Source organism: Eumetopias jubatus, unplaced genomic scaffold (genome assembly GCF_037043125.1).
Source record: "Eumetopias jubatus isolate StellerSeaLion01/CBP00866 unplaced genomic scaffold, mEumJub1_p1.0 scaffold_20, whole genome shotgun sequence".
NCBI lineage: Eukaryota > Metazoa > Chordata > Mammalia > Carnivora > Otariidae > Eumetopias > Eumetopias jubatus.
The window spans coordinates 2,630,202-2,655,056 of record NW_028274826.1 but is presented as its reverse complement, the minus strand read 5'-3'; the positions used below and the strand labels follow the sequence as shown (position 1 = coordinate 2,655,056).

The following is a 24,855-nucleotide window of genomic DNA, read 5'->3' as shown; positions in this document are numbered from 1 at the left end:
AGGCAGTGCCTATGTAACTACCTCTTCAAAAATAAATTTGGTTTTCAAATCATACAGCGGTGCATAAAGCTTAGTAAAACACCAAGCGTTTGCTGGTGCACTTCGGGTTTCTTGCTACTGTTCTTCGTCATTATGAAGTCAGAACAAGGTAAAGGGGTCCCAAGTGTCTGTCTCCACCGTGCGGCCTGTGGGGGGCACTGTGGAGGGACCACGCACACCGGCACTCCCCACCTGCTCCGCCGAGGTGCTTCCCGCACACCATAGGGAGCGCCCAGGAAGACTCACGAGACTCAGTGGTTCTCAGCTATGGGGGCCACTTAGTGCGTCCCTAGAATGGAGAAGCACTGGCTCCACACCAGGCCCAGCAATCAGCACTTCTGGAACCATGCACAGGTACAGAAAAAGGCAGATACACAAAAAAGACTGAAGAAAACAAAATTGTCAGTCCCCGTGCCACGCAGACAGGATGAAGGGTGCCGGTGTGTCCCCTGTGGCTCCCAGGAGACGGCAGACATGGACTGAGGGCGCCTCTGGGAACGAAACCCATCAGGATGGTCGCAAGCAGCTTTCGAGGAATAAACAGGCAGGACTGGCTGCTCCCAGCTGCAGGGAAGCAGGACACGAGCCCCTGCAAGCCGGCACCCACAACACACAACTACACAGTCCTCTCTGGCCCAGGTCCCAAGCCGGCTCTAGCTATGACTCACAGAACGCCTTTCCTAACACGGGAAACTCACAGATTTATCTTCTGACCTCTTAATTAATTTTATTCAGCACAACAGGGACGCTCTTGTCAGCGCTGCAAACTCTGCAGTACACGTTACACCCCAGCACCTTGGCGCTCTTGGTTTCATGCTGTGGTTCCCAGCGGCAGCCTAAGGCCCCAGCCCTTCAGCCTCCCCAACACAGATATCTCAGGGGAAAGCGGCGCGCAAGTTCCTTGCTGTGATGTCATTACAGAAGGACCTCGCTCTTCTGAAATACTCGTTTACGAGAATCACTGGGCTCCTCTCTTTAAAACATTAGATCAGGGGCGCCTGGGTGGCTCAGTTGGTTAAGTGACTGCCTTCGGCTCAGGTCATGATCCTGGAGTCCCGGGATCGAGTCCCGCATCGGGCTCCCTGCTCAGCAGGGAGTCTGCTTCTCCCTCTGACCCTCCCTCCTCTCATATGCTCTCTCTCTCTCTCATTCTCTCAAATAAATAAATAAAATCTTTAAAAAAAAAAAAACATTAGATCAGATTTTTCTTTTTTAAACTGTGATGGATGGTACTTTTTGGGAGTTATTACACGATCCAATTTCCTACAGTATTTAAAAAAAAAAAAAAGAAGGTTGTTTGCTTATATTGCTTCCATGGTTGGTTTGATTACAGAATCATCTCAAGAACCTTGACTAAAAGGGAGGGCATAAGAAAACGTTATTTAAAATATACTGGCTGAACAGGAATTGGGCAAATTAATTTAACAATGACTTTTATCAATCTAAAAATAAAAAAAATGGGGGCGTCTGGGTGGCTCAGTCGGTTAAGTGTCTGACTTTGGCTCAGATCATGATCCCAGGGTCCTGGGATCGAGCTCTCCGCTCAGCAGGGAGTCTGCTTCTCCTCTCTGCTGCTCCCCCTGCTTGTGCTCTGTCTCTCTCTGACAAAAACAAATAAATAAAATCTTTAAAAAAAAAAAGTAAAAAAATGATGTAAGGTCAGAAATGACTAATTTGCCACATTGAAGATTTTACTGTTTCTGTCTTCTGAAGATTTTTGAAATGATTTATAGCCCAATTCTCTTTTGAAATAGATATGCTATAGCTAAATTCTGCCCAAACAAACGAACAAACCTGGAAATTTAACACGTAAGCCTGACAATTCATGTGGAAGTAAGAAGATGGGATGATGAGGGAGGAACAGTCTAGGCGCCAGCAGCTTTATTAAGATCTGACTCGGTCACAAATCAGTTTACAAATCAGTAAAACTCTGATTTTTCTCATGTGTTTTCCAGTAACTCAACTCTTAGGCTTTCTGGGGTAAGTGGACACACCAGGACCAAATGCACGAATCCCAGAGAGCCATGTGGCCTTCAGGCCTGGAGCTAAGGCACCATTAGACACGATAATAAAGCTCCCCTTGCATTCATGCCCCTGGAAGAACGAATTCTTGTGCCTCTGAGGCAGGTTTGTATCTGAGATCCTCTAAGAGGCCCCAACTGACCTTGTCAGGGCTGGCGGCCTGGTAGGTGCGGTTCCCGTCGCTGAAGTCCTGGTCCGCCTCTGCGTACTCGGCCTCCGCGATCACGCCGGCTCGAGGCTCATACACGGGGGTCACGTTGTGGCACAGCGCAATGGCCTTCACAGCTTCGTGGACTCGACTGCTAACACTTTTTCTCACTTTGGGAGCTGAGGACTGGGCCTTTCTTGGTGGTGTTGAACTGGTAGCATTCCCGCTAGCTTGAGACTGCATCTGATAAAATACGAACGTCACAAAATTAAAGAGACAACGTAGTTGATACTGGAGTTACCAGCACGTGTGATTTTTATGAGTGCATCAGTGAGGGATGAGACAAGCAGCTCTTAGGGAACGGGCTCGCTCACGTGACGTGTCCGTGCTAGCGCCGTAAGCACTCGCGTCTCCTGGTCGGCACGGCTACCAAACTGTTGCAGTACTTAGAGTCGGAGGGTTTTCCTTTTCTACATTCACTTGATCCATAGCATTGGCTTGCTAAGTCCGTAATAAGTCATGTTTGTTCTCCTTGTAAAGATGGGGTGAGTTAAAGAGCAAACCAGAGCCATATGCTCCTAACTGCTTTCATGTTTCGTTAAAAAGTGCTGTACCTGAAGTGGACTAAAGCTAAAAGCAGGAAAAAATACTTACGAATCTTCCTTTAATACAATAAAGGAATCCAGCCTGTCACAGCCTCTGTATTAAGAGCTAGTTTTGTGCATGACAGTAACCCCGGCATCTGACGAAAACTGATCCTCACCTCCTATTTCAGACTCTTGCGCTCCAGACGTGACTCCCCGCTCCCTCCATTTGGCTCCCCCTGCACCAGGCTGCATTCGAGGGCGCTCGCCTCCGTCAGTGGAGTGGCCATTCCCCCCCGCTCCAGGGGGAGGTGGAGCAGGACCACAGAGGCTCCTCGGTTACCTTCATGGCCACTTGTGACGGCCCTCCTGAGAAAGCCAGGCTCTCGCTTTTGGACGGGGCATGCAGAGCCACCGAGCCGTGACTTCTCTGCCCGTGAAGTCACAGTGCTGTCTAATGAAGGGTTTGCTCGTGCAGCTCAGCAGCTGGCACTGCCTCTCCCCTGCGCTCGCCTCCCACCCGCCTGCTGCTTGCACGGCAAAGGGAGAGCGGCACGCAACACGGCTGACTCCCCTTAGGACTCTGTTTATCGATGGCTGTAGAATTTCATTTCACACAAATGCCATTAAAGATTATGCCCTCCATCACCAAATGCTTCCAGAGGGGAAATATAATCAGATTATGAAAGATTCATGTTACATTGCAGTGGACCTGGTAGACTATTATCATCTTAATAAAAAGACAGAATCTCAGTAATAAAATCAATTTTACAAAAGAGTACTATCTAACCAGCCAACCAACAGACAGCTTCGAAAAAAGATTTTTAAAAGACCTCCTCCGTGGAAATAAGTATTAAATATCTGCTATTTTTATACACTGACTCATCCTTTCTGTTTCTAAATTTTCTAGAAAACAGCTTATTTGGAGCTATTAAAATCATATTCATGCATAATGTAAATTTATTTTTTAAAAACAGATTTTACCTGGTACTGTTTCGACCTAGACCTAGATTACCAGGAGAAGGGAAGACCTATTCCTTCTCCTTTTTAGATTTTCCTTCTGTTAATAAATGTTCTAGGTTACAAAATGCTCTGTATTGCACTGAGTGACATCCAACTGAAGAAAGGGCTTGGTTTTAAGTATATGTGTGCTTGTGTAAGTGATCATTACATCCAATAAACACATATGCATTAGATACTTTTCTTTTGACAGCGTCTTGAAAAGTAAAGTATACGCCGTTCTGGTAAACATTACAGAAGAAAGAGGTTTTCACAAACTGAATGTAAGGCAGACAGTACACCTGAATTCGGTCAGAGCAGAAACTGTTCAGGGCGTGTGTGGCTCAGCCCCGTCTGTGGAAGTCAAGTCAGAAGTATGACCATCAATACACAGGGCCTACAGCCTCTGGGGGCGCCGCTGCCAGACGGCCCGTGGGAGCCTCGAGGCGGCAGTGGTCTGTGTACATGCGAGGCCCCGCTTCCCTGGGGGGCGGGTGATGGCACGTTTGCACCTGATATATGCTGGCCTGTTACAACGGGGGTGCCCGAACCTCACAATAGGCCAGCAGAGAGGCAGAAAAGCAGCCTAGGGAAGTGATGGCTGGCACTGGGTTCAAACCACAGCCTTGTGTGTGCAGCATCTTAGACACCCTGGGCTTGCAAGGTTTGGTTACCCAGAATCAGTGAATTCAAATGAGTGCAACACGAACGCTACCTGAGAACAGGCTAGGGGACCTCTGCGGCCTAAACTGACCTTTGCAGAGTGGCCTGTGTCTGCCTGCCCCACACCCTGTCATCTGTGGGAACACGTGGCCCTGTGGGCCCCATGTCAGGATCTGGCGTGTCAGGACCTTCCCGGGCCACAGACGCACTTGCAGAGCGCACGGCCTACCAAGTCTCTGGCAAACACTGTGGCTACTAGGCTGTGTATTTCCTGTCCCTGCAACTTCAGAGAGCTCCTGAAGCTCCAGGGAAAGGCCAAGACTTAGGATATACGCCCCCTGCCTCCACCCAAGGAGTCCTTATCTGATCCAGACACAGACGATGTATTTGCAGATGAAATAACATGACATTTGAGTTTCACTTCACAGTGATATGGTGAAGGAGGAGAGGGCTACGGAGGGAACCAGGTCTGCGGTGCATGGACAGCTGCTGAGGCCGAATGACAGGGACACGGGGCTCACGATCCCGTGTGTCTACTTCTGTTTATGGAAAAGGCAAGAAAATATGAGAAAGTCTTACTAATTATGAAGAAACCCAGAGGAACTGGTAAGAAACACCTGTGATGCAGTATTCTACTTAATAGTCTTAAAAATACTACCTATCCTGAGTAATCTTTTGGAATATTTCACTAAGAAAATTATTTAATATGAATAAATGGTTTAAGGTCATTATATCCTTTCTATTATTTTACAATATAGAAATGCTTATTCAAAATTGTTCAGTGGCTCAGTCGGTTAAGTGGCTGCCTTTGGCTCAGGTCATGATCCCAGGGTCCTGGGAGCGAGCCCTACATCGGGCTCCTTCCTCGGCGGGGAGCCTGCTTCTCCCTCCCCCTGCTTGTGCTCTCCCTCTATCTCTATCAAATAAATAAATAAATAAATAAATAAATAAATAAAATCTTTATAAAAAATAAAAAAAATAAAATAAAATTGGTTCAAAAACTGCCTCTTGATTTATAAATTAGAACTGAGTGTTTTAGGACATTCAAAGATGTTTGCCGATTTCCAGATCAGCGGATACAGTGGGTTCAGGCTGGTTCGACAGAGCCAGGCACTTTTGCAGGCAGCTCCCGTGCGGATGCCAATGAGCTTACCTGTGAGTATGGATTCCTGAGGTGGCTCTGGATCTCCTCCATCGTGTCTGCTCCATAAGACACAGTCCCCAGGTGCAGCCTCTTAAACACCATCTCGTTCTGGGTGAGGGTTCCTGCAACAAAGACCAGGTCACAGAGGAAAGCTCATCAACGGGACCAGGACTCCCCATCCCGTACGTGGACCTCCACGGGCCGAGCTCTCATAGCGGGGCGCCCCTCGGCAGTGAGAATGCTCTGCTCTGTAATTCCAGCAGCTAGGAATGTCCTTCCCCACTGAGGACAAGTGTCCCTCCCAGATCCCTCCGGAAGAGCGCGATAACGTGAAGGGCTCTAACTACCTGAAGAAAGTGTGGCCTCTGTCTTTCAGTTCAGATGCATTGTTTGGTACAAATATAACTTCTGCCTGTTCTGAAAGAGACAGGCGTGAAACTGGAAAACAGAGTCACTACCTTTGTAATTATACTCTAGAACACTGCCTGAGAAAGACATCAACTAGTCCCAAATAAGCGTGCCTACCAGTTTTTTAAAAAAAACACCCAATTTTGAAAAATTAAGTATTTTTAATTGAACAGAAACAGATGCATTTAACCCTTAGCACCACTTGCATCATGTGGAGCAACAGAAAGGTCAGTAAGCAGGGAGGCACGTTCTCTTTAGCTGGGCTTCTGCCCGGTGAGCTGCCTGGAGGTGCTCACGTCCCTCCAGATGGCCAGGGCTCACTCCTGGGGACAGCCAGTCCATGTAGGCCAGGCACTCACGTGTGCTTGAGCATGAGGAAGTGCTTCACCCCTGGTGTGTAAGGAAGTCAGTTAAGAGAGGAGCACGCACAGGTCAATTTTATGAGATGTCTTGGGTCTGCCAAATACAGTGAAGTAACATCACGAAAGGCAGCAAGACGTTAACATTATTTCAAAAACGGTGAATTTTCATTAAAAGTGACACATAAATTCACAATGTTACACATCTTCATGACTCTGAAAACCCTAAACATTGTGTATGTGTATCACTTAATATAAAAATGCACACACAATACGCACATAGGATTTTTGCTTACTGGGTTTTCTAGAAGTAAAGCAACCTGGGGAAGTGTGAACACCTGTGAGCATGGGCGTCAGGTACGGTAACGAAAAGTGCGGTCATGTAGGCCCCCGGGCTTTTCTGCACTTACCTCACAGCTCACAGAAGGATCACCCACTGACTGATGTAATTATCAATGTGGGTATGAACAATCCTATCCCCAGTCAGTTAGAAGCTGGGCTTTCCACACGGTTACAAGGCACCCATAAAATATTAACTAACTTCTGTTTTCTTTGGCACATGTGATGTGGAAGATATAATAAAAAGTGTTTTCACATCTATCCATGACTCCATACACATTGGTGTTCAAAACAAAATAGCTCAGAACTCCCACTACAGGACAGGAAGGCTACGTTAACATAAAGGAAAATCCGTATTTCATAACACTGTTTCAGAGACTGTTTTGAATAACCTTCTTACAAGAATGGATAGAATACATACATTAGGGTCTCATAAATTTCAAAGAGCAGCTCTTCTCAGGGATGCTGATCAGTTTTAGAAATTTTGCTTTTTCAAAATTCTATTTAGCCCGTTTAGTACCTCAATTAAATGGCACCTAAGTTTCCTGAAATCAAAATTATGTGAGAAGTACAGTTTAAAAGGGTTTCCTGGTTATGTCATCCTCATTAAGTAAAGCAGAATTAATTAAAATAGTTTAAAGAATGTAATTAAAAACAATTCAGCTTCCAAATGAAATAAGGAAGTTCTAGAAATTATTTACATCAAAGATTTGAGATGAAGACGATAGTTACCTATCATCAAAAGCTAATGAAATTGTACATTAATTCCTGTTAGAATAAGCACCAAGCTCACCTCTGTTACGTGTGCCCAAATGAGCAGTTCCCTGAAAATTTATTATTTAAAAAAAAATATCTTACTTATCAGATTGACATCATTAAAGAATTTCCTGTAGACACTTTTTCCTCTGACATACACTGAATGTGAGGCTTCTAATCTATGGTGGGCTGTGGTATGAGGCAGTTTATAAATACGATGACAATAAATAATGCTTTTCAACCTTTTTATTACTAACAATTTTACACGTATGGCAAAAATAAGAATACTACGCCTGCACAGTTCCTACCAAGAATAAACTACTATTTCTTTAGGTTTGTAAACCACTGAACGCAAGTGGCAAAAGACCCTAAGCGAAGGGTGCTCTGCCCTGCTCACTGGCTCACACCGCGGGATCCGCGGGGATGGAACGGGGATGCGCCCAGTTCACCCAGTGCGAAGACCCACCGTCTCACAGTGCTGTTGCTGGAACTGGGTGGATCACTTCCGTGTTTCTTTTTTGTGAAAACTGAAGGCTGACATACACTATCTGTTTCAGGTGTACACGGCAGCGGTTCGCTATTTTTATACAAAATGCTCCCCGTCTGAGTGCGGTCGCCATCGGTCACCGCACGGCCCTAGTACAGTATCACCAGCCACACTCCCCATGCGGTACTGTACATCCCCGGGACTCATTTGATAACCGGAGGTTTGCGGCTCTCCCCCCTCCTCCGCCCCCTCCCCTCTGGCAACCACCCATTTGTCTCCATGTCTTTGAGTCTGTTTCTCTTGTGTTTGGTTATTTGGATTCTGCAACTTTGGCTTTCTCGGACTCATTTCACTGAGCATCATACCCTCTAGGTCCATTCTTTTTGTCAAAAATGGCAAGATTTCATTTTTATGGCTGAGTAACATAGGTCTCTACCACCTCTCCCGTATCCATTCATCTACGGATGGATGCTTGGGATGTTTCCAGATCTCAGATGTTGTAAATAATGCTGCAAACATAGGGGTGGTGTGTATCTTTGTGAATTAGTGTTCATTTTGTTTGGATAAACACCCAGAAGTGCGATTGCTGGATCACATGGTGATTCCTTTTAATGTCTTGAGGAACCTCCACACCGTTTTCCAGAGGGGCTGCGCCCGCTTGCGTTCCCACCAGCCGTGCACGGCGGTTCCCCTTTCTCTGCATCCTTGCCGACACCTGTTGATTTTAGCCACTGTGACCTGTGTGAAGGAGATGTATCATCGTAGTTTTGATTTGTATTTCTCCCACGATTAGTGATGTTGTGCATCTTTTCATGTGTCTACAGGTATTCTTTGAAAAAATGTCCTTTCAGATACTCTGCCTATTTTTAAACTGGGGCGTTTTAATTGTTTGATACTAAGTTGTCTAAGTTCTTCATATGTTTTTGGATATTAACCCCTTACAGGATGGATGACTTGAAAATATCTGCTCCCATTCAATAGGTTCCTTTTTCATTTTGTTGATGGGTTTCCTTGGCTCTGAAGAGGCTTTGTAGTCTGATGAAATCCCATTTGATGGAATCCTGTCTGTTTATTTTAGCTTTTGTTGCCCTTCCCTGGAGAGACAGTTCCAAATAAATGTTGATAAGGCCGATGTCAAAGAGATTACTGCCCGTGTTCTCCTCTGGAACCTCTGGTTTCTGGTCTTCAGTCCTGGGTTCATCTTGTGTGGTGCGGGACAAAGGGCCGGTTTCCTTCTTCCGCACGCTGCTGTCCAGCTCTTGTGGCACCACGTGCGAGGACACTGTCCGCTCTTGCCCTCCTCGTCCTGCCTTAGTTGCCCATTTACGGGTGCGGTTTTTTCTGTTCCCCTGGTCTGTGTGTGTGTCGTGCTGGGGCCACACTGTTAGGATTCTCTGGCTTTGCAGACATTCTAGGGTCTAAGGTGTCACCATTCCCAGATCTCATGGTGCCCAGCTCCACCCACTCTTCCTCTAGGATGGTTGTTCTACCCTGTGGACGCACAGCCTTGGCCTCCCCTTCCGCCACCTGGCCCGCACGCCCCCTGACCAGCAGCACCCGCCCCTGCCGGAGCGCCCCCTGAGCGCCTGACTGCGGGCACTGCCGCCCCCCTGCCGCCCACCCCCTCACCGTGAAACACCGGCTGAGGCTGGCGAGGGGGTCCACAGGCACGCAGGCGGAGGCGGGTGACGGAGCTGCCCCACACGCCGCCCTCATCATGCTCCGTCCTTTCTGCCAACCCTCAGACCTCCTCACACCAGCCGCACAGGTGTGGTGCGGGGGCTCTGCCGCGGCTACATGTACTCTGGGGCCCTCACCGCTCATCCCGACTTGCGAGACTCGGGAATGGCTTCTGACCTCCTGACTGGTGCCACCTTCCTAGAATAAGGACCCTTCATTCTCCTCCCTCCCTCAAACACAACCAGCAATGTCCACCGTCTACATGAAATGTCAGCTGGGCAGCGCACTTCACGGCTGCTGGGACCTGCCAGGCCCCTGAAATGCTAGACGATTACAGAATTAGAGCTCTCCAGTTTAGAAAATAGCAACTACCAGGAATCTCAATGAAATGATAGGAAAAAATAAGAAACATATGCATTTCATAAGAAACTACTCTAGTTTAAAGAAAAAACTGCTACCTCACAAGGAAATGTGTGATTCCTCCCCCTGGGTGGCATGCCTACCATAGGCCTTTCTCGTGTCCGCCAGCCTCCTGAGTAAGGGCTGCTGGCCTCTCTTCTGACTTCTCCTGCAGCAATTCTGGATTCCACAGCGGCACAGGGGGCTGCCCGCATCCCCTGCCTGGCACCCCACTGGCCGTCCCTATGTCGAGTAGCGCAGTATCAGACCAGTGCCCGGCACCGCGCAGCATATCAGCTTCACGTCACCGTCATGTGTGGATCTGCACGGCCAGCATGGCCATCAAGATGCAGAGGCGTCCCATCTGCACCAACATGGTCCTCACCTGCATCCGTGGCCACATCCACGCCCTCGCCCACCCCTAGTCTGGCACGACCCATCAGTTCTTCACCGCGCTGATTCTGTTTGTGACAATGGCCGTCCAGGCTGCCCGCCCAGCAGACATGAAAGTCCGACCCTTGGCCTTCTTAGACTCCATGCTGGCCTGGGAGCTGGGTCATCTGGACAGCCAGGAGAGGTTGGAAGTCTAGGGTCCCCACTTGGTCTTCGGAGACAGAGGGTGGGGCCTTTGCTGAGCACAAATGGACAGGGAACACTGTGCAAGCTGCTGCTGCACCATGCGCTGACTGGACACACTTACATGTGGCCATGGGATGGCCACCGCCGTGGTAACTCCTCCGTCCATCACATCATCATGGGGCCACCTGTGCTGTGCTTTCTCCAACGGCTGGAATGGAAGCATGAGTGTTCCCGTCTTGCCAGGCTGCTCCTTCGGTCACAGAGAGCAGCTCTTCTCAGCCTGTCTGTGCCCACTGGCATTTCTGCATCGCTGGCTTCTCCAGGCCCCAGTCTGGGCACGAAGCGGAACACCAGGGAACTGACTGCTGGTCCTCCTGATGGGGCGAGCCTGCCTTCCTCCCTCCCCGCTCACGGTCTTCTTGTGTGCGCTGCACGTAGCACGTCAGGTGCGTGGTGTGCTCAGCAGGACAGACAGGGAGAAGAACATCCACTCCATCGTTCTGGAATTGGAGGCCTTCATTTATATTAAAAGTTGTAAATACTTGTTGTACCCTCTCACACCCTGGGATCACCTAGTTTAGGTATATAACCTCTTCCAACTTTTCCACTGGTAGAGACAAGTATGCATTTATAAACTATTTTTTCACATGACTACACACAGGGGTATTCCACGTTATTTTTAGGGGGTATACCATAAACCCAGTATGGTACACAAGGTTCTGCTGGATCTTCCTCCCAAACACGGATACTCAGATGGTTTAAAATTTTTTGTTATCACCAAAAAATGCAGCTACAAAACCATTATTTATGTGGGGTAGATTCTTAAAGATGAGATTTCGGAGAGTACAGTTTGAATTTACATATAGGGCCATGCCAGTGACCCACACGTTATACTGACCAGGATGCCTTCCGCCCACATTGGGTGCTCAGCAAGGCCGTCGACTGGCATCAGCTCAGAATCACAGAACTGTTCAGAGGCACTTGCCCTAAATTATGTTAAGATTTGACAGTTACACATTTACTTACCTAGTGATAAATTTACATTTATACTGGTCTCCTTATGTAAATTCTACTATCCATATATACCTTTTTTTTAAAAAAGATTTACTTATTTATTTTGAGAGAGTGAGAATGAGAGAGAGAGAGAGTACAGGAGAGCGGGGAGGGTCAGAGGGAGAAGCAGTCCCCTCGCCGAGCAGGGAGCCCGATGCGGGACTCGATCCCGGGACTCCAGGATCATGACCCGAGCCGAAGGCAGTCGCTTAACCAACTGAGCCACCCAGGTGCCCCTATCCATATATACCTTGCAAATGCTCACGTTCTTAAGAAGTCTTGAGACTACACACTGTTATAATAAAACATTTTGGTTTTAAATGAATAGTTTTTCTTTGAAGATTGCATGTATTTTACATCAAGGCAGCAGAGTGGGTAGGACCTCCAAGGTGCCCATGAGATTAGGTCTCCTGCTCCACGGCCTCAGATCAACAGGGTGGGGATGCTGCGTTCAGGCTGGGCAGTGGCTCTGTGTCTGACTGTGTGCATCCCAGCAGACCCTGAGCACTGCTGCCCACTCACCACCTGGGGGATTTTAAATCCTGATACCCAAGTCACAGCCCCTTATCACCTGGACCAGAGTGCCCGGGGAGAGAGCTGGTCTCTACACAAGGCAATGGTGGTTCCACGCAATATCTGGAGTGTGGGAAAAGGAAGGATCAGCTTCAGAGAATTAAGAGGAACGTAAACCCCACACTCCTGTGCCTCGGTGTTAAGACACCACGCTTCCAGCAATCGGTCCCCCTCACGTTGATTCTTTCCCTTCACCATTGAGTATGCTGTCAACTGGATCAGGGCCAAGACACCGAAGAGACAAAGCTCAGTGATGGCTGCTTGACCTCGCTCCCTTTCAAACGCACTTCCATGATCACCTCAACTGTACCGTGTGTATGAGAACTATGTTTATTTCACGCTTGGTATCAGCGTGTCCTCCTCCCACACTCTCCACTCATCATGGAAAACGGAATTGAAACACACGATTGCCTCCATTGCCAAGGCGGTGACATGATACTGCTGTCCAACAAGCACGTCCCCATGACCCAGCGTGAGCGAGCCGTCCCAAGTCACAGCCAGCCTGTCTGGGAGAGGGTGTGGGCATGCCCAACTCACAAACCCAGACAGCATGTGAACAAAGGCGGGGGCGAACACACGCTTACCACGAGTTCACAGTCCGCACGACGTAAGGAATACAAAAGTGCATCGAAGTAAAAAGTATGACAAAGAAACCCAGACCCCTTGGCTGCATCAGTACCGCACGCAGCAGACAACCAGCCACTGGAAGAAACCTGCTACGACACTTCACCGAAGACACAGGAATGAACAGGACGTGCGCAGAGGGCACAGGTCGGACTGCGTTCTCCTGCGTCTTCTCCAGGACCCGGGGTCACACTGGCCTCTCCAGCACCAAAGATTCTCCTAAAGCAGTACTGCAGGAGACCTCCTCCTCACGCCGGAGGAGACATTGATACGTGGAGCACGGCAGCACGCATGGCCTCTGGCGTCTGTAAGCTCGGGCACCTGACACTGGGGATGCCTCTGCTCTTCATGCACGTGCTGACTCTGTCAGGTCATGAACCTCTGCTTCCCAACGGCAAGATTAGGAAGTAATTCTAAGGTTCATGGAATTAAATATAGTACTAAGTATAATGATTGAATGACACTTTAGTTTTATCAAGGCAAAATATGCCTAAGCACCTGATTTAGCTACATCTCGTCCTTCATTAAGCTAAGTGTAATATCACATATTTTAACGTCCCAAATGTTGGCAAGGATGTGGAGAAAGGGGAACCCTCCTACACTGTTGGTGAGAATGCAAAGCTGGGGCAGTCACTCTGGAAAACAGTATGGAGGTTCAAGATGTTGAAAATAGAGCTACCTTACAACCCAGCAATTGGGTATTTACCCAATTACTAAATACCCCAAATACTTTGGGGTATTTACCCCAAAGATACAGATGTAGTGAAAAGAAGGGGCACCTGACCCTCAATGTTTATAGCAGCAATGTCCACAATAGCCAAACTGTAGACAGAGCCCAAATGTCCATCGACAGACGAATGGATAAAGAAGACGTGGTCCATATACACAATGGAATATGACTCAGCCATCAGAAAGGATGAATACTGAACATTTACATCAATGTGGTTGGAACTAGAGGGCATTATACTGAGCGAAATAAGTCAATCAGAGAAAGACAGTTATCATATGATCTCACTGAAACGAGGAACTTAAGAAACAAGGCAGAGAATCATAGGGGAAGAGAGGGAAAAAAATCAAACAAGATGAAACCAGAGAGGGAGACAAACCATAAGACAAACCTCTTACCTCTAGGAAACAAGTTGAGGGTTGCTGGAGGGGAGACGGGTAAGTGGGGGATGGGGTAACTGGGTGATGGGCAGTAAGGAGGGCACGTGATGTAACGTGCACTGGGTGTAATATGAGACTGACAGATCACTGACCTGTACTTCTGAAACTAATATGTTATATGCTAACTGATTTTAATTATAAATGAATAAATAAAGAGGAAGGGGAGGTTTGGCAGAAAGATACAGGATGCTGACACCAAAGGACAGAAACGGAAACAATTACATTACTGTTTCTCAACCAGATGAAAAAGTTTTCTAGCTAGAGCCCAAGGCTGGAAAGCACTGAACAAAAAAGCAGAAGACGCTTTGTTACGTAATACCCTCCTGTCCTGAAAACTGGATCTGTTGGAAAAACTGTTTTTTTTTCTTTTTTTAATTTCCTGACTTTGCAGACTATTGTTACTTGTGGTACTTAACACGGATTTAGGAATACGCGAATATTTTTAAAAGCAGATGACAATATGTTTAGAGAAAAACCACGTGTCCCCCTGAACTGGTTTTTGGAGCCACGCACGGAGTTATTAACGGCTGGCGGTCAACGCCACGAGGCAGCCTCGGAGTGCGAGCAGGAAGCCGCGCTGCGGCGGGAAGCGCACCTGAGACACGACGGGGTTGTGTGTGGGAGGTGTGGCTGACGGTTCTTCAGACACGTACCTCATCCTGCCCTCAGGTGTGAGCCCCTCTGCACCTCTGCCTCGGTGGGCCGGAGAGAAGCAAGGGGAACCTGGGCGGGTTTGTGGAGAGGAAGGTCTACAGACTTCCATGCTCATGCGGCTTCCCTGGAGGGGCTGACGAGGAGCTGGTCCCGCCGGGAGGTCCCGAGGACAACCAGGCGCCGGCACACGGATGCTGCTCTAGTATGGGAGCTGACCTCAGGAGAACAACGCTGACTTAGAATGTCTTATGGCCAGACGCCCGACTGTGTGCAAACGCACCCGGGACACCCTCGGGGCGCGTGCTGGAGCATCGCTCTCACAGTGCTGTGTGTGCGTACGTGTGCATGTGCACATGCGTGTACACAGGTGTACCGACTGCGGGGATAAAGCAGAACATGCAAGAAATTTCAACTACAAATGTGAGAACAAGAAGTGCCAGGAACTGACTTCCGGCAATGTGTTTTCTGTCCCAACCCGTCTGCGTTTCTTAAGGGAAATGTCCAACGTACCCCAAAGCGGACAGAATGGCATCATGTAAAGTGGCGAATGGAGGCCTCACATCAGCAAGGACCACCTCAGGGCCACGCTCCTGGGACCTGCCACTTCCTGCCTGAGCGTGTCAGCTATTAACAACAGAAGGGGCTGCTACAATAAATGTAACCCCCATGTTATCACAGCAACAAACAGCAGGAGCTCCTCAGCATCAAATACCAAGGCCAGGCCTGGTTCCCGTTGTGTTTCTACACTGTTTGCTTGAGTGTGGGTCCAGGTGAAGCCTCCTGAGCCCAAGGCCACAGTCTTCTCTGCTCTCTCGTTCTTCCTTGTAAATGAACTTGCTCCAGTGTGTTCCCTACGGTCTGGACTTGGGTGCTGATGGGCCTCTGGGCTCTGCAGACACTCTGTGCAGAGGCAGAGCCCCTCTGTCAGAGGCACATCCGCCCGCCTCTTCCTGTGCCAACGATCAGGTCCTATGCCCATTAACCCACCACAGCTTGAGGGTGGCATCTCTCTGAGTCACATGGTAGATGGTTTACTCAGAGCATCTTGCTCCCGAGACTACTGAAGACGAGCATTCTGGCATTCCCAAATGCAATACTCCATGTGGACAGCAAGTATTTTCCAAAACCAAAGGCACATCATGATTACTGCTCCGATCACAGACTGTTTCTAGACAGCAAATCTGGAGCTGTAGAGTGACTGCTATTTTATTTTATTTTTTATTTATTTATTTTTAAAGATTTATTTATTTGAGAGAGCAAGAATGAGAGAGAGAGAGTACATGAGGGGGGGAGGGTTAGAGGGAGAAGCAGGCTCCTCGCTGAGCAGGGAGCCCGATGCGGGACTCGATCCCAGGACTCCAGGATCATGACCTGAGCCGAAGGCAGTCGCTTAACCAACTGAGCCACCCAGGTGCCCCGAGTGACTGCTACCTTAATACACTGCTTTAGCTCACTGTCCTCAGTCAGCCTGGTGATAGCATTTTAAGTTCTGAGATGAAAACTCCAACTACGCAGTTACGTTTGCTTCCTGCTGCCGTTTGGAGAACTCTCTAGAGTAATGCACAAAGACCCCTTGAAATTATGGGAGGCCACAGAGTTCCCATAGACACATACAAGCACATGCTAAAATAGTAAATACACTGTTGCATTTAAAAATTTAGTTTAAAATAATTAAAAGATAACATATCCAGATTTAAACTATTTCTTTCTTCTTTTGGGCTTTGTTTACATTTATTTTTTATTTTTTGGGTTATGTTTATAAAGATTTTTATTTTATTTTTTTATAAAGATTATTTATTTATTTATTTATTTATTGAGAGCGAATGGTAGAGAGAGAGCACGAGAGGAAGGAAGGTCAGAGGGAGAAGCAGACTCCCCGCTGAGCAGGGAGCCCGATGTGGGACTCGATCCCGGGACTCCAGGATCATGACCTGAGCTGAAGGCAGTCGCTTAACCAACTGAGCCACCCAGGTGCCCTATAAAGCTTTCTATTAAGATAGATACCTAGAAGTTCTTTATTCTGGTGCTTCATGGAGCCAAAGAGAATGAAACAAAAGACAAGTTTAGAGTAGTTTCTGAAAACTCAGCAGTTTAAAAAAAATGATCATTTTAGGTCTTCAATGTAGGTCTGTGATCCATCTGGAGCTAGTTTTTGTGTGTGGTGTGAGGTAGGGGTCCCCCTTCATTCTTCTGTATGTGGACGTCCTGCTCTCCCTGCCTGTCAGTTGAAGGGGCTGGTCCTCCCCAGTGAGGATGGCGGCACCCGTGCTGGAATCCAGTCGACCGGCAGCGTCAGGCTTTAGTTCCTCCCGGCACACCGTCCTGGCAGCCTTATTGGAAGTCGTCTGAGTGTCCAGCTAGGGACTGATGTCCGGACTGTGGATGCCACCCCCTCGATCTCAAGGTCTGTCCTCACACCAGCACCATCCTGTCTTGATCCCTGCAGCCTGGTGGCAGGCTCTGGGATGAGGAACTGTGGAGTCCTTCCATTTGCTCTTGTCCCAAGATTGTTTACACCACTCTGGGCGCCCAACCTCCCTGCATTTCCACAGGAATTCTAGGATCAGCTTGTCAATTTCTCCAAAGAAGGCAGCTGGGATGTTGAGAGGAATCGTGTAGAATCTGTAAATCAATTTGGGGAATCCTATTGCCATCTTAACACTATAAAATACTGATTTCATTTTTTTGATGCCATCATAAACAGAATTGTGTTCTTAATTCTATTTTTGGATAGTTCGTTGCTAGCGTATAGAAATACAATTCATTTTTGTATATTCATCTTGTATCTCAAACCTTACTAAATTCATTTATTGCTTCTAACAGATTTTAGGGGATTCCTTATGATTTTCTTTTTTTAAAGATTTTATTTATTTGACAGAGAGAGACACAGTGAGAGAGGTAACACAAGCAGGGGGAGTGGGAGAGGGAGAAGCAGGCTTCCTGGGGAGCAGGGGCTTGATCCCAGGACCCCGGGACCATGACCTGAGCCAAAGGCAGACATTTAACGACTGAGTCACCCAGGCACCCCTCCTTATGATTTTCTGTTTGAAGACCATGTCACACACAACTAGCTTCACTCCCCTTTATAGCATGGATGCCTTTCTCTTCTTGCCTACCCGCCCTGGCTAGAACCTTGCTCATAGCAGCATTCTTCCAAACAGAAACAGGAAAACCTACACTAATGTCCCTCAACTGAGATGGAAATGAAATGTGGTCTATCCACATGACGGAGTATCGCCTGCAATAGAAAGCAGTCAGGTACTGAGACACGCGACAGTGCGGGTGAACCTGGAAAGAGTCTGCTGAGCAAATGAAGCCAGACACAGAAGGCCACACGGTGTGAGCTTCCACTCCTGGGAGAAGTCCAGCACAGGCAGACCGGCTGAGGCATACGGTCGACCAGGGGTCACCGAGGGCTGAGCGAGGGCAGGGAAGCAAGGGGGCTGCTGCTGTGCACCAGGTGGCCTTGTGAGGGAGCTCGGACCGCACTGACAGCACACGGTGGTTGTGCCCAACGCTGGCGCGACCTGCCCCAGTGGCCTGCCGTCCGAGTCAAATGCTGCATCTGGTACCCTCGTCCTAGTTGCTGATAAATCACGTTTTATGGAGGTTATAACAGACATATTCAAACAAATGACTATCATTTCATCAAATAAACGATGAAATTTTTGGCTCAGTTATTTTGCCATTTGGATGAATGCATCTGCATCTCGCTGGGTGAGAGACTGGGTTATGGATGCAGACGCTCCTTTATGTAGGGGCGCGTATCTTCCAACATACTAAGGTGAATCCTGGAAGGATCTTTTTAACTTTCAATGATGTTTCTATTTCACAGCAGACCCTGTAAAACGCTGAGCAGGAAAGTCAGGGCGAGTTTGAGACTTTCTACACCCTCTTGTACAGCAGGGGCGTCTAAGGTTAAGCCAGTTACTAAAAGAGTCAGTAATGCAAAACCGCTTTTCAAATCTTAAACAATTTTCATGATTTCAATCAATTGATAGGTCATACAATTTTTGTCATCTTAATTCAACTGTTAGTATGTCCCAAGTCTGAAGCTTCATGATAGGGATGGGCAGACGCCACCAGAAGGCTTCCCCGCGACCTGGCCGTTAGGAGAGCGCCAGGGACGGAAAATGTCTTTGGACAAAAGGCGTGTTTTGTGATTCCTGAAGAAGGAAAATGCTGTAGCTCCTTAATAAGGCAGAGGGCTCTGGAGGACGAGCAGCAAAGCAGGTAGAGGGGAACTCAATTTCTAAGGACAAAGTCCTGCAGGAACACGTCTCAGGGCAGCGACGGAGACGATTCACAGGCAGGCAGAGGACACGTTGCTGGAGACGCAGCTGCAAAGTGTTCTGACCCAGTGTTTGGCGGGTGGCGCGGCCACACCGCAGCTCGTGCGTGGGACAGCCAGGGCGTGGCAACCACACAGAAACAAAGGGAAGTCTGCCCGCGGCACACTGGGGACAGGCCACCCACCCAACCCCATGGACTTCCAGCGCAGGCTCCAGGCCGTGAGCAATGATCACGTGAGATCAACACAAAGCTACTCAGACTTTACCACGAAGCAATGAGGGATGGAAACACAACTTCTAATACCCTGCAGACTGTGGCCATATTCTTTGTTAATCTGTATTTGCTGTAAATGAGGCTTTCTCAGAAGACCGCGGTTCCCAGTACAATAGGCCTCTGTTCAACCACTGCCTGCATCAAGTGCCTCACCTGGGGTGAACAGCCCAGCACACACACAAGTGCGCGCTCCGGTCATGCACAGTGCCAGACCCTGCAGGTGTGTTGGCGCCAGAGGCCCCAGCTGTCGTCTGCAGGCCAGAGAGCCTGTGCCTGGCCCCAGCTTACAGGGCCCCTGGCTTACGGGACATAACCCCCAGCTCCAGGTCTCCCCGGCGAGGCACGCACGCCATGGTCCGCTGCCCCTGCCACTGTGGACACGGCGCTTCCCGCTGCAGAGGATGCGGCCTTGGGAGCTGACACGAGCCGGGTGCAAACCGCACGGCCAAGCCAGGTAACGGGTGCTATCGACACGGTGCGCATCCTAAATGACCTGTCTCAGGGCGTGGTTTGGGAATGCTCTGTCATACAGGAGCATAAAGATTCCCAACAAAGGAATTCGCGGCTCGCTCTAACAGGCTGCAGCCGGAGCGAAGTTTTAGGATTTCCGAGCCCTCCGCAGCACCGCTCTCAGGAGCAGCCGGCGTAGAGATGGGGGCTCCCCAGCGGACTCGGTGCAGACGACCTGCCCTAGCATGCCAGCGCCGTCTGCTCAGTTATCACGGCACGTCCACCATTTCTGGGCAGTGTCAACATGCTCTGCACCCTGGCAGCTAACAGATGTCTGCTCTTGTCGAATGAACTGCTTCATGTTTCACGCACTGCTGGCCACACGCGTCACTATGGCAACATCATTCATTTCAGATCTTACCGGAAACGTGCACCCCAATCAAACCTAATTACACCACACCGCTTTCTTGACCACAAGAAGGAAACTGTAATGCAATTGCGGGACACTTCGTTCTCTGTTCTGCTGGGGCAAACGAGAGGCCGCGTGATGGACGCTTCTTGTCAGAAAGCGTATTGATGAGGCACAAGCCCGATCACGATCACACCGAGGACCGCCTTATGGGCAGGTCAGCAGCGAAAGGCTCCTCACACAGCAGCTCATTCGATTAAGCAGATGATGTCTGCATACGGTCTTACACCCCAAGTTCTCTACCCTCTGCCAAACCACCACCCCCGTCAGACCCTCTGCGATGGTGGAGCCCACCATAGTGACCACTGGGCCCCGGCCAACTGCAGAGGACCTGAATCAGTCACACGACGAGACTACTACAACACAGAGCACAGTTACTTCAGTCCCTGCCGGACGACGCTTCCCAGTAACAACAGATACACAGCTGCGCCGGACCCCCCGGCAGGGCAGGTGAGCGCAAGTTCGAGCCATGCAGCCCTCCCGGCAGACAACGCATGGCTCTGCTCGGAGGCTTGGGGGTCCCCGGAGGCCGCCCGCTGCCCAGAGGTGAGGGCCCAACCCCCGTGTGCCGGCGGCCTCCATCTGTGTGAGAAGCTGGTTTCTAGACTAGTCCTACTACGTGCTGGCAGTGTGGTGACAATTACACAACTCGTCCTCGATGTCCTTCTCCTGCGATTTGGTCCGTGTGGCCTTTAGAAGCAGCCAAGGCAACACTCCCTCCTGAGTGCCCTCAGGGAGGAGGACCCGTGAAGGGCAAGTGCCCGCGGCCCCATGGCCCCAGGGCGAGGACAGGCACAGGGCTGGCACAGCGTGTGGCTCGCCTGATGTGCCGTGGGTGGCGTTCACCTTCCGATTACGGAGAAAGGGTCTGAAAAAGCTCAAGACCAAAAATTTTTAAAAACACTAAAAATGTTTAAAACTCCATGTGGCTCCAACACTAGGAAGTGGTGACAGAGGGTCCCTTCAGTGACTTCTGGAACAAAAAGGCCTTTTGGAAAATGAAATGTGTAAAATTCTCTCACTCACATATTTTATATAATGTTCTGTAATTCTTTTTAAATCTCAGAAGCCCAGATTATTTATTTTTGCTTTGTGAAAGCAGCAGAGTGAGACATGAGGAAAATGGGGTTTTACTTTATGACTCTGGGCAAAACCACTCTTCCTTATCCTGGATGGAACTCAGAATTCAAAGACAAATGGAGGAGCTATGATGAAACAAAGGAGAATGATGACCCCATCACCATTTAAAATGCATACTAAAAAGTTAGCATTTTAAGAAGAAATGATGTCACAAAATCCTTCTTCCCTTGCTGATATCACACATCCAGAGACACGGGAAGAGGAGAGAGAACCAGTCACTCTCAAGCATACTGTGTGCTGACATATGCTTCTCGTTTGCGAACCGACGTGAAATCACAGGCACCACACTTAGCTGTGTTACATGCAGATTTCAGTGGCCACGAGAGCAGGTGGGCTGCAGACAGGACAGCCCAGCCCGCACCTGCTCCCCGGATAAGCACGCCGCGCACCTCACACACAGGGCAGGAGGGGAGCACAGAATTCCGAGAGGGGAAGGCCCCAGACCTTTCTGGGTTCAACATTAAACCGTGACACCGTCATTGCTAGTTAGCATTCAACTGCAAACACTCCACAATTTATGCATTGTACTGATAACCGCTTTTGTTATGTTCAGTCTGGTTTTGTTGTCCAAGATGATGCCATGGACATCCCTGGGCTTGTCTCCTGCTGCGCGTGCGCACGTGTCTCCTTGGGGAGCAGGAGCCAGAGGGGCACCGCGGTGCGCAGGCTGTCGGGGCTCGTCCGTTCGGACAGAGCGGTGGCCACCAGGTAACGCTCCCACCAATGGTGCAGACAAGGTCCTGGGGCAGTGTGCGCCTCAGACAGGTCGGACTTTTCCACACGGGGTGTGGCACTGAGATGCCCACCCTCTCGCTTAGCTCCTGCTCAGGTCTTCAAACTTATATCCATGCAGGCTTTACACAAGTTCTGCTTGGATTTATTTCTAATTACTTTATACATTTTGCTGCTATTCTAATTGGCCTTTTTGGAATTAAGTGCCCCCACTGTTGCTGGTATGTGGAAATGTAGTTTAATTCTGACACTGAATTTGCAGGTGTGACTAAGTCCTTCTGTCATGCGGCACCCTTGCCTCAGGGCTCCGTTGGGCTTCTCTGTGAACACGCACAGATCTGTGCACTTGGGGCACAGCGTGCCTGTTTGTGCGGGACTCCGAGTGCATGCTGCTGTTCCTGGTTTCCGATTGTATTTATGCACAAGGTCCAGGCTGCTGAGTGCAGGGCTGAGCATAGCTGGGCTTTTCCTGCCGCCGGTGGGCAGCCTGACAGCCTCCCGTGCCGCCCCCCACAGACCTGTGTGCTGTAAACTCACAGATTCCCCAGGACGCTCTTCTGTGGGGTCACTTCAGGAATCTTTTTGAGTTTGGGTTTGCTTCACTCCAGCTTCTCCATCAAAATAGTCCCACCTGTCTCCCAGAAATAACTCAACCTCTGCGGAGGCACGCCTGCGTGTCTCCCACACTTTATTCTCTGGATCTTTTCCTGTCGGCTCAGTGAGGATGGGAAGGGAGAAATCTGATGGCATTTTCGCAGCCTACCTTCTTGAGTCTGAGCTCCTCGTTACTTTGGAGTTCTTCGGACTTACGAGCATCACCTGACGGGACAGCCCCCGACGTGCCATAATGACCAACCCTGACCACAACCAAATGCCGCTGGGGTGCCCGGCTGGCTCAGTCAGTGGAGTGTGTGACGCCTGATCTCAGGGTTGTGGGTTTGAGCCCCACGCTGGGGATAGAGATTACTTAAATAAAAACAAAAAAACCCACTCTAAATTAAAAAACAAAACAAAACCACGTGCCACAGGCAACTGGATTTTGACTGGAACTGCAGTAAACCTATCACTTCATCGTGAAGGCAGGCTCTACGCAATCCCGTATCTTCGCGCTGGGGACCTTGCGCTGGAGACTGCAGTCTGTCCCTTCACTGGTTTACGTCTTCCTTCACGTTTCTCTGTAAGGTCTGATCATCCTCACACACGCCCTTCACTCCCCTCACGTCGGTATGCCCACGTGTTTCACACGTGCTTGCGCTACCACGAGTGGGGCCTTCCCTCTTCCGTCCACTTGACACGCAGGGAGCTACTTTATTATTCTGACCTGTGACCTGACACTTCATTGGTTCGTACTCTTAGCAGTTGATTCCCTTGGTTCATTATTTCATCTACAAATATTTGCTCCATCTTTCAGGCAGAGAGCTTATTTCTAGTTCTTGTCTTACTGCAACGGCCAGAATGAAACATGTTAATAGGGCGGTTAGATTTCTCTCTTTCCAGACTAAGCTTTTTCTAGTATTTTATTAAAAATAATGTTGAATTTTACTTGAGACACATTTTATCATATTATACAAGTATCCTTAGTTCTAGTTCACTAAGAATTACTATGAGATATTTTTTAAGACTTATTTATTTTAAAGAGAGAGCATATGTGACTGAGGAGAGAGGCGGAGGGAGGGAGAATCTCAAGCAGATTCCCCCACTGAGCACAGAGCCCAACACGGGGCTTGATCTCACGACCCTAAGACCATGACCGGAGCTGAGATCAAGAGTCAATGGGCAAGGGACTGAGCCACCAGGTGCCCCAAGAGTTACCAGGAATTTAAACTATGAATGAAGAAATCAGGAAGGGATTTCACCTGTTGCTAGGATTTTCACTGGATTCAGTTTATGTTTTATTTATTATGTTAAGGATTGACAAGGATTCTTTGATGGAATAAGGGCAAATAAAATTTGGGGCAGGGACCTGAGGGTGGGATAGTCACTTGGAAGGCTCTTCAGGAGAACATTACTGTCAAAAGACCAAACCCACACACATCGTGTTACATTCTTCCAACAGCTCACAAGTATCATCCTGTAATAAACAGGCAAGCAGTATTTCCTCTCCAGAAGCCGCACTAATAAAACAAAGAACGCTATGGCAGCAGAGAATCAAAAATATATAAACATGTCATTTAAATCTCTAAGGATTTAACATTTTGCTAATTCTAATGATACTGTGTTTATTCAAAGGTGAAGGTTAGTTGTGTGCCAGTGTTCAGCGGAGTCTGGAAAATCCTAAATTTGAATGACTTCAATACGCCGCTACACATGCACGCACGCACACATGCATGCACACACAGACGCGCCAGGGTCACCCTGCACTGGATGCCGGTGAGCGCACACAGGCACATGCACACCATCGTCACCCTGCCCTGGACGCCGGCGAGCACGCAAAGGCAAACATGAACCAGGAGCAGTACCTGTTTTGTCCGTGAGCAAGTACACCAGGCGCCCCAGCTCCTCTGGGATGGTGCTGGTCCGCACAACCGTGCCGGGGATGCTCTCGTCCTTCATGATCTTCCATCCATATGCGGCTTTGCCCATGTCCAAGTTCACACGCAAACTGCCAAACAAAACCGGTTCATTACAATCGTTAGCAGGGTCCAAACCTACACGATATGTTCAAACTCACGTTTTCCATACAGGCGTATTATCTTTAACCTCACGGGAACTAAATAGGTAATACTGTATTTCAGACTTTAAAATAAATGAATTTGTTGACACTTAAGCCAACAAACCTTTTGAGGCCCCTTATCATGTTTGTAGGCGACAGTAAACAGGC

The 24,855-nt window shown here is 48.8% G+C and overlaps 1 protein-coding gene across 1 annotated transcript; it reads right to left on the bottom strand.

Moving 5' to 3' along the window:
- Positions 1-2,083: 2,083 nt before the first annotated feature.
- Positions 2,084-24,624, bottom strand: LOC148162117 (putative phospholipid-transporting ATPase IIB). The gene is made up of 3 exons (XM_088020284.1): positions 24,494-24,624; positions 5,609-5,721; positions 2,084-2,452 (listed from the first exon to the last, which is right to left on the bottom strand). The coding sequence occupies exons 1-3, from the start codon at positions 24,615-24,617 to the stop codon at positions 2,126-2,128; spliced, it is 564 nt and encodes a 187-aa protein (XP_087876410.1). The 5' UTR covers positions 24,618-24,624; the 3' UTR covers positions 2,084-2,125.
- Between the last annotated feature and the right edge of the window lie 231 nt (positions 24,625-24,855).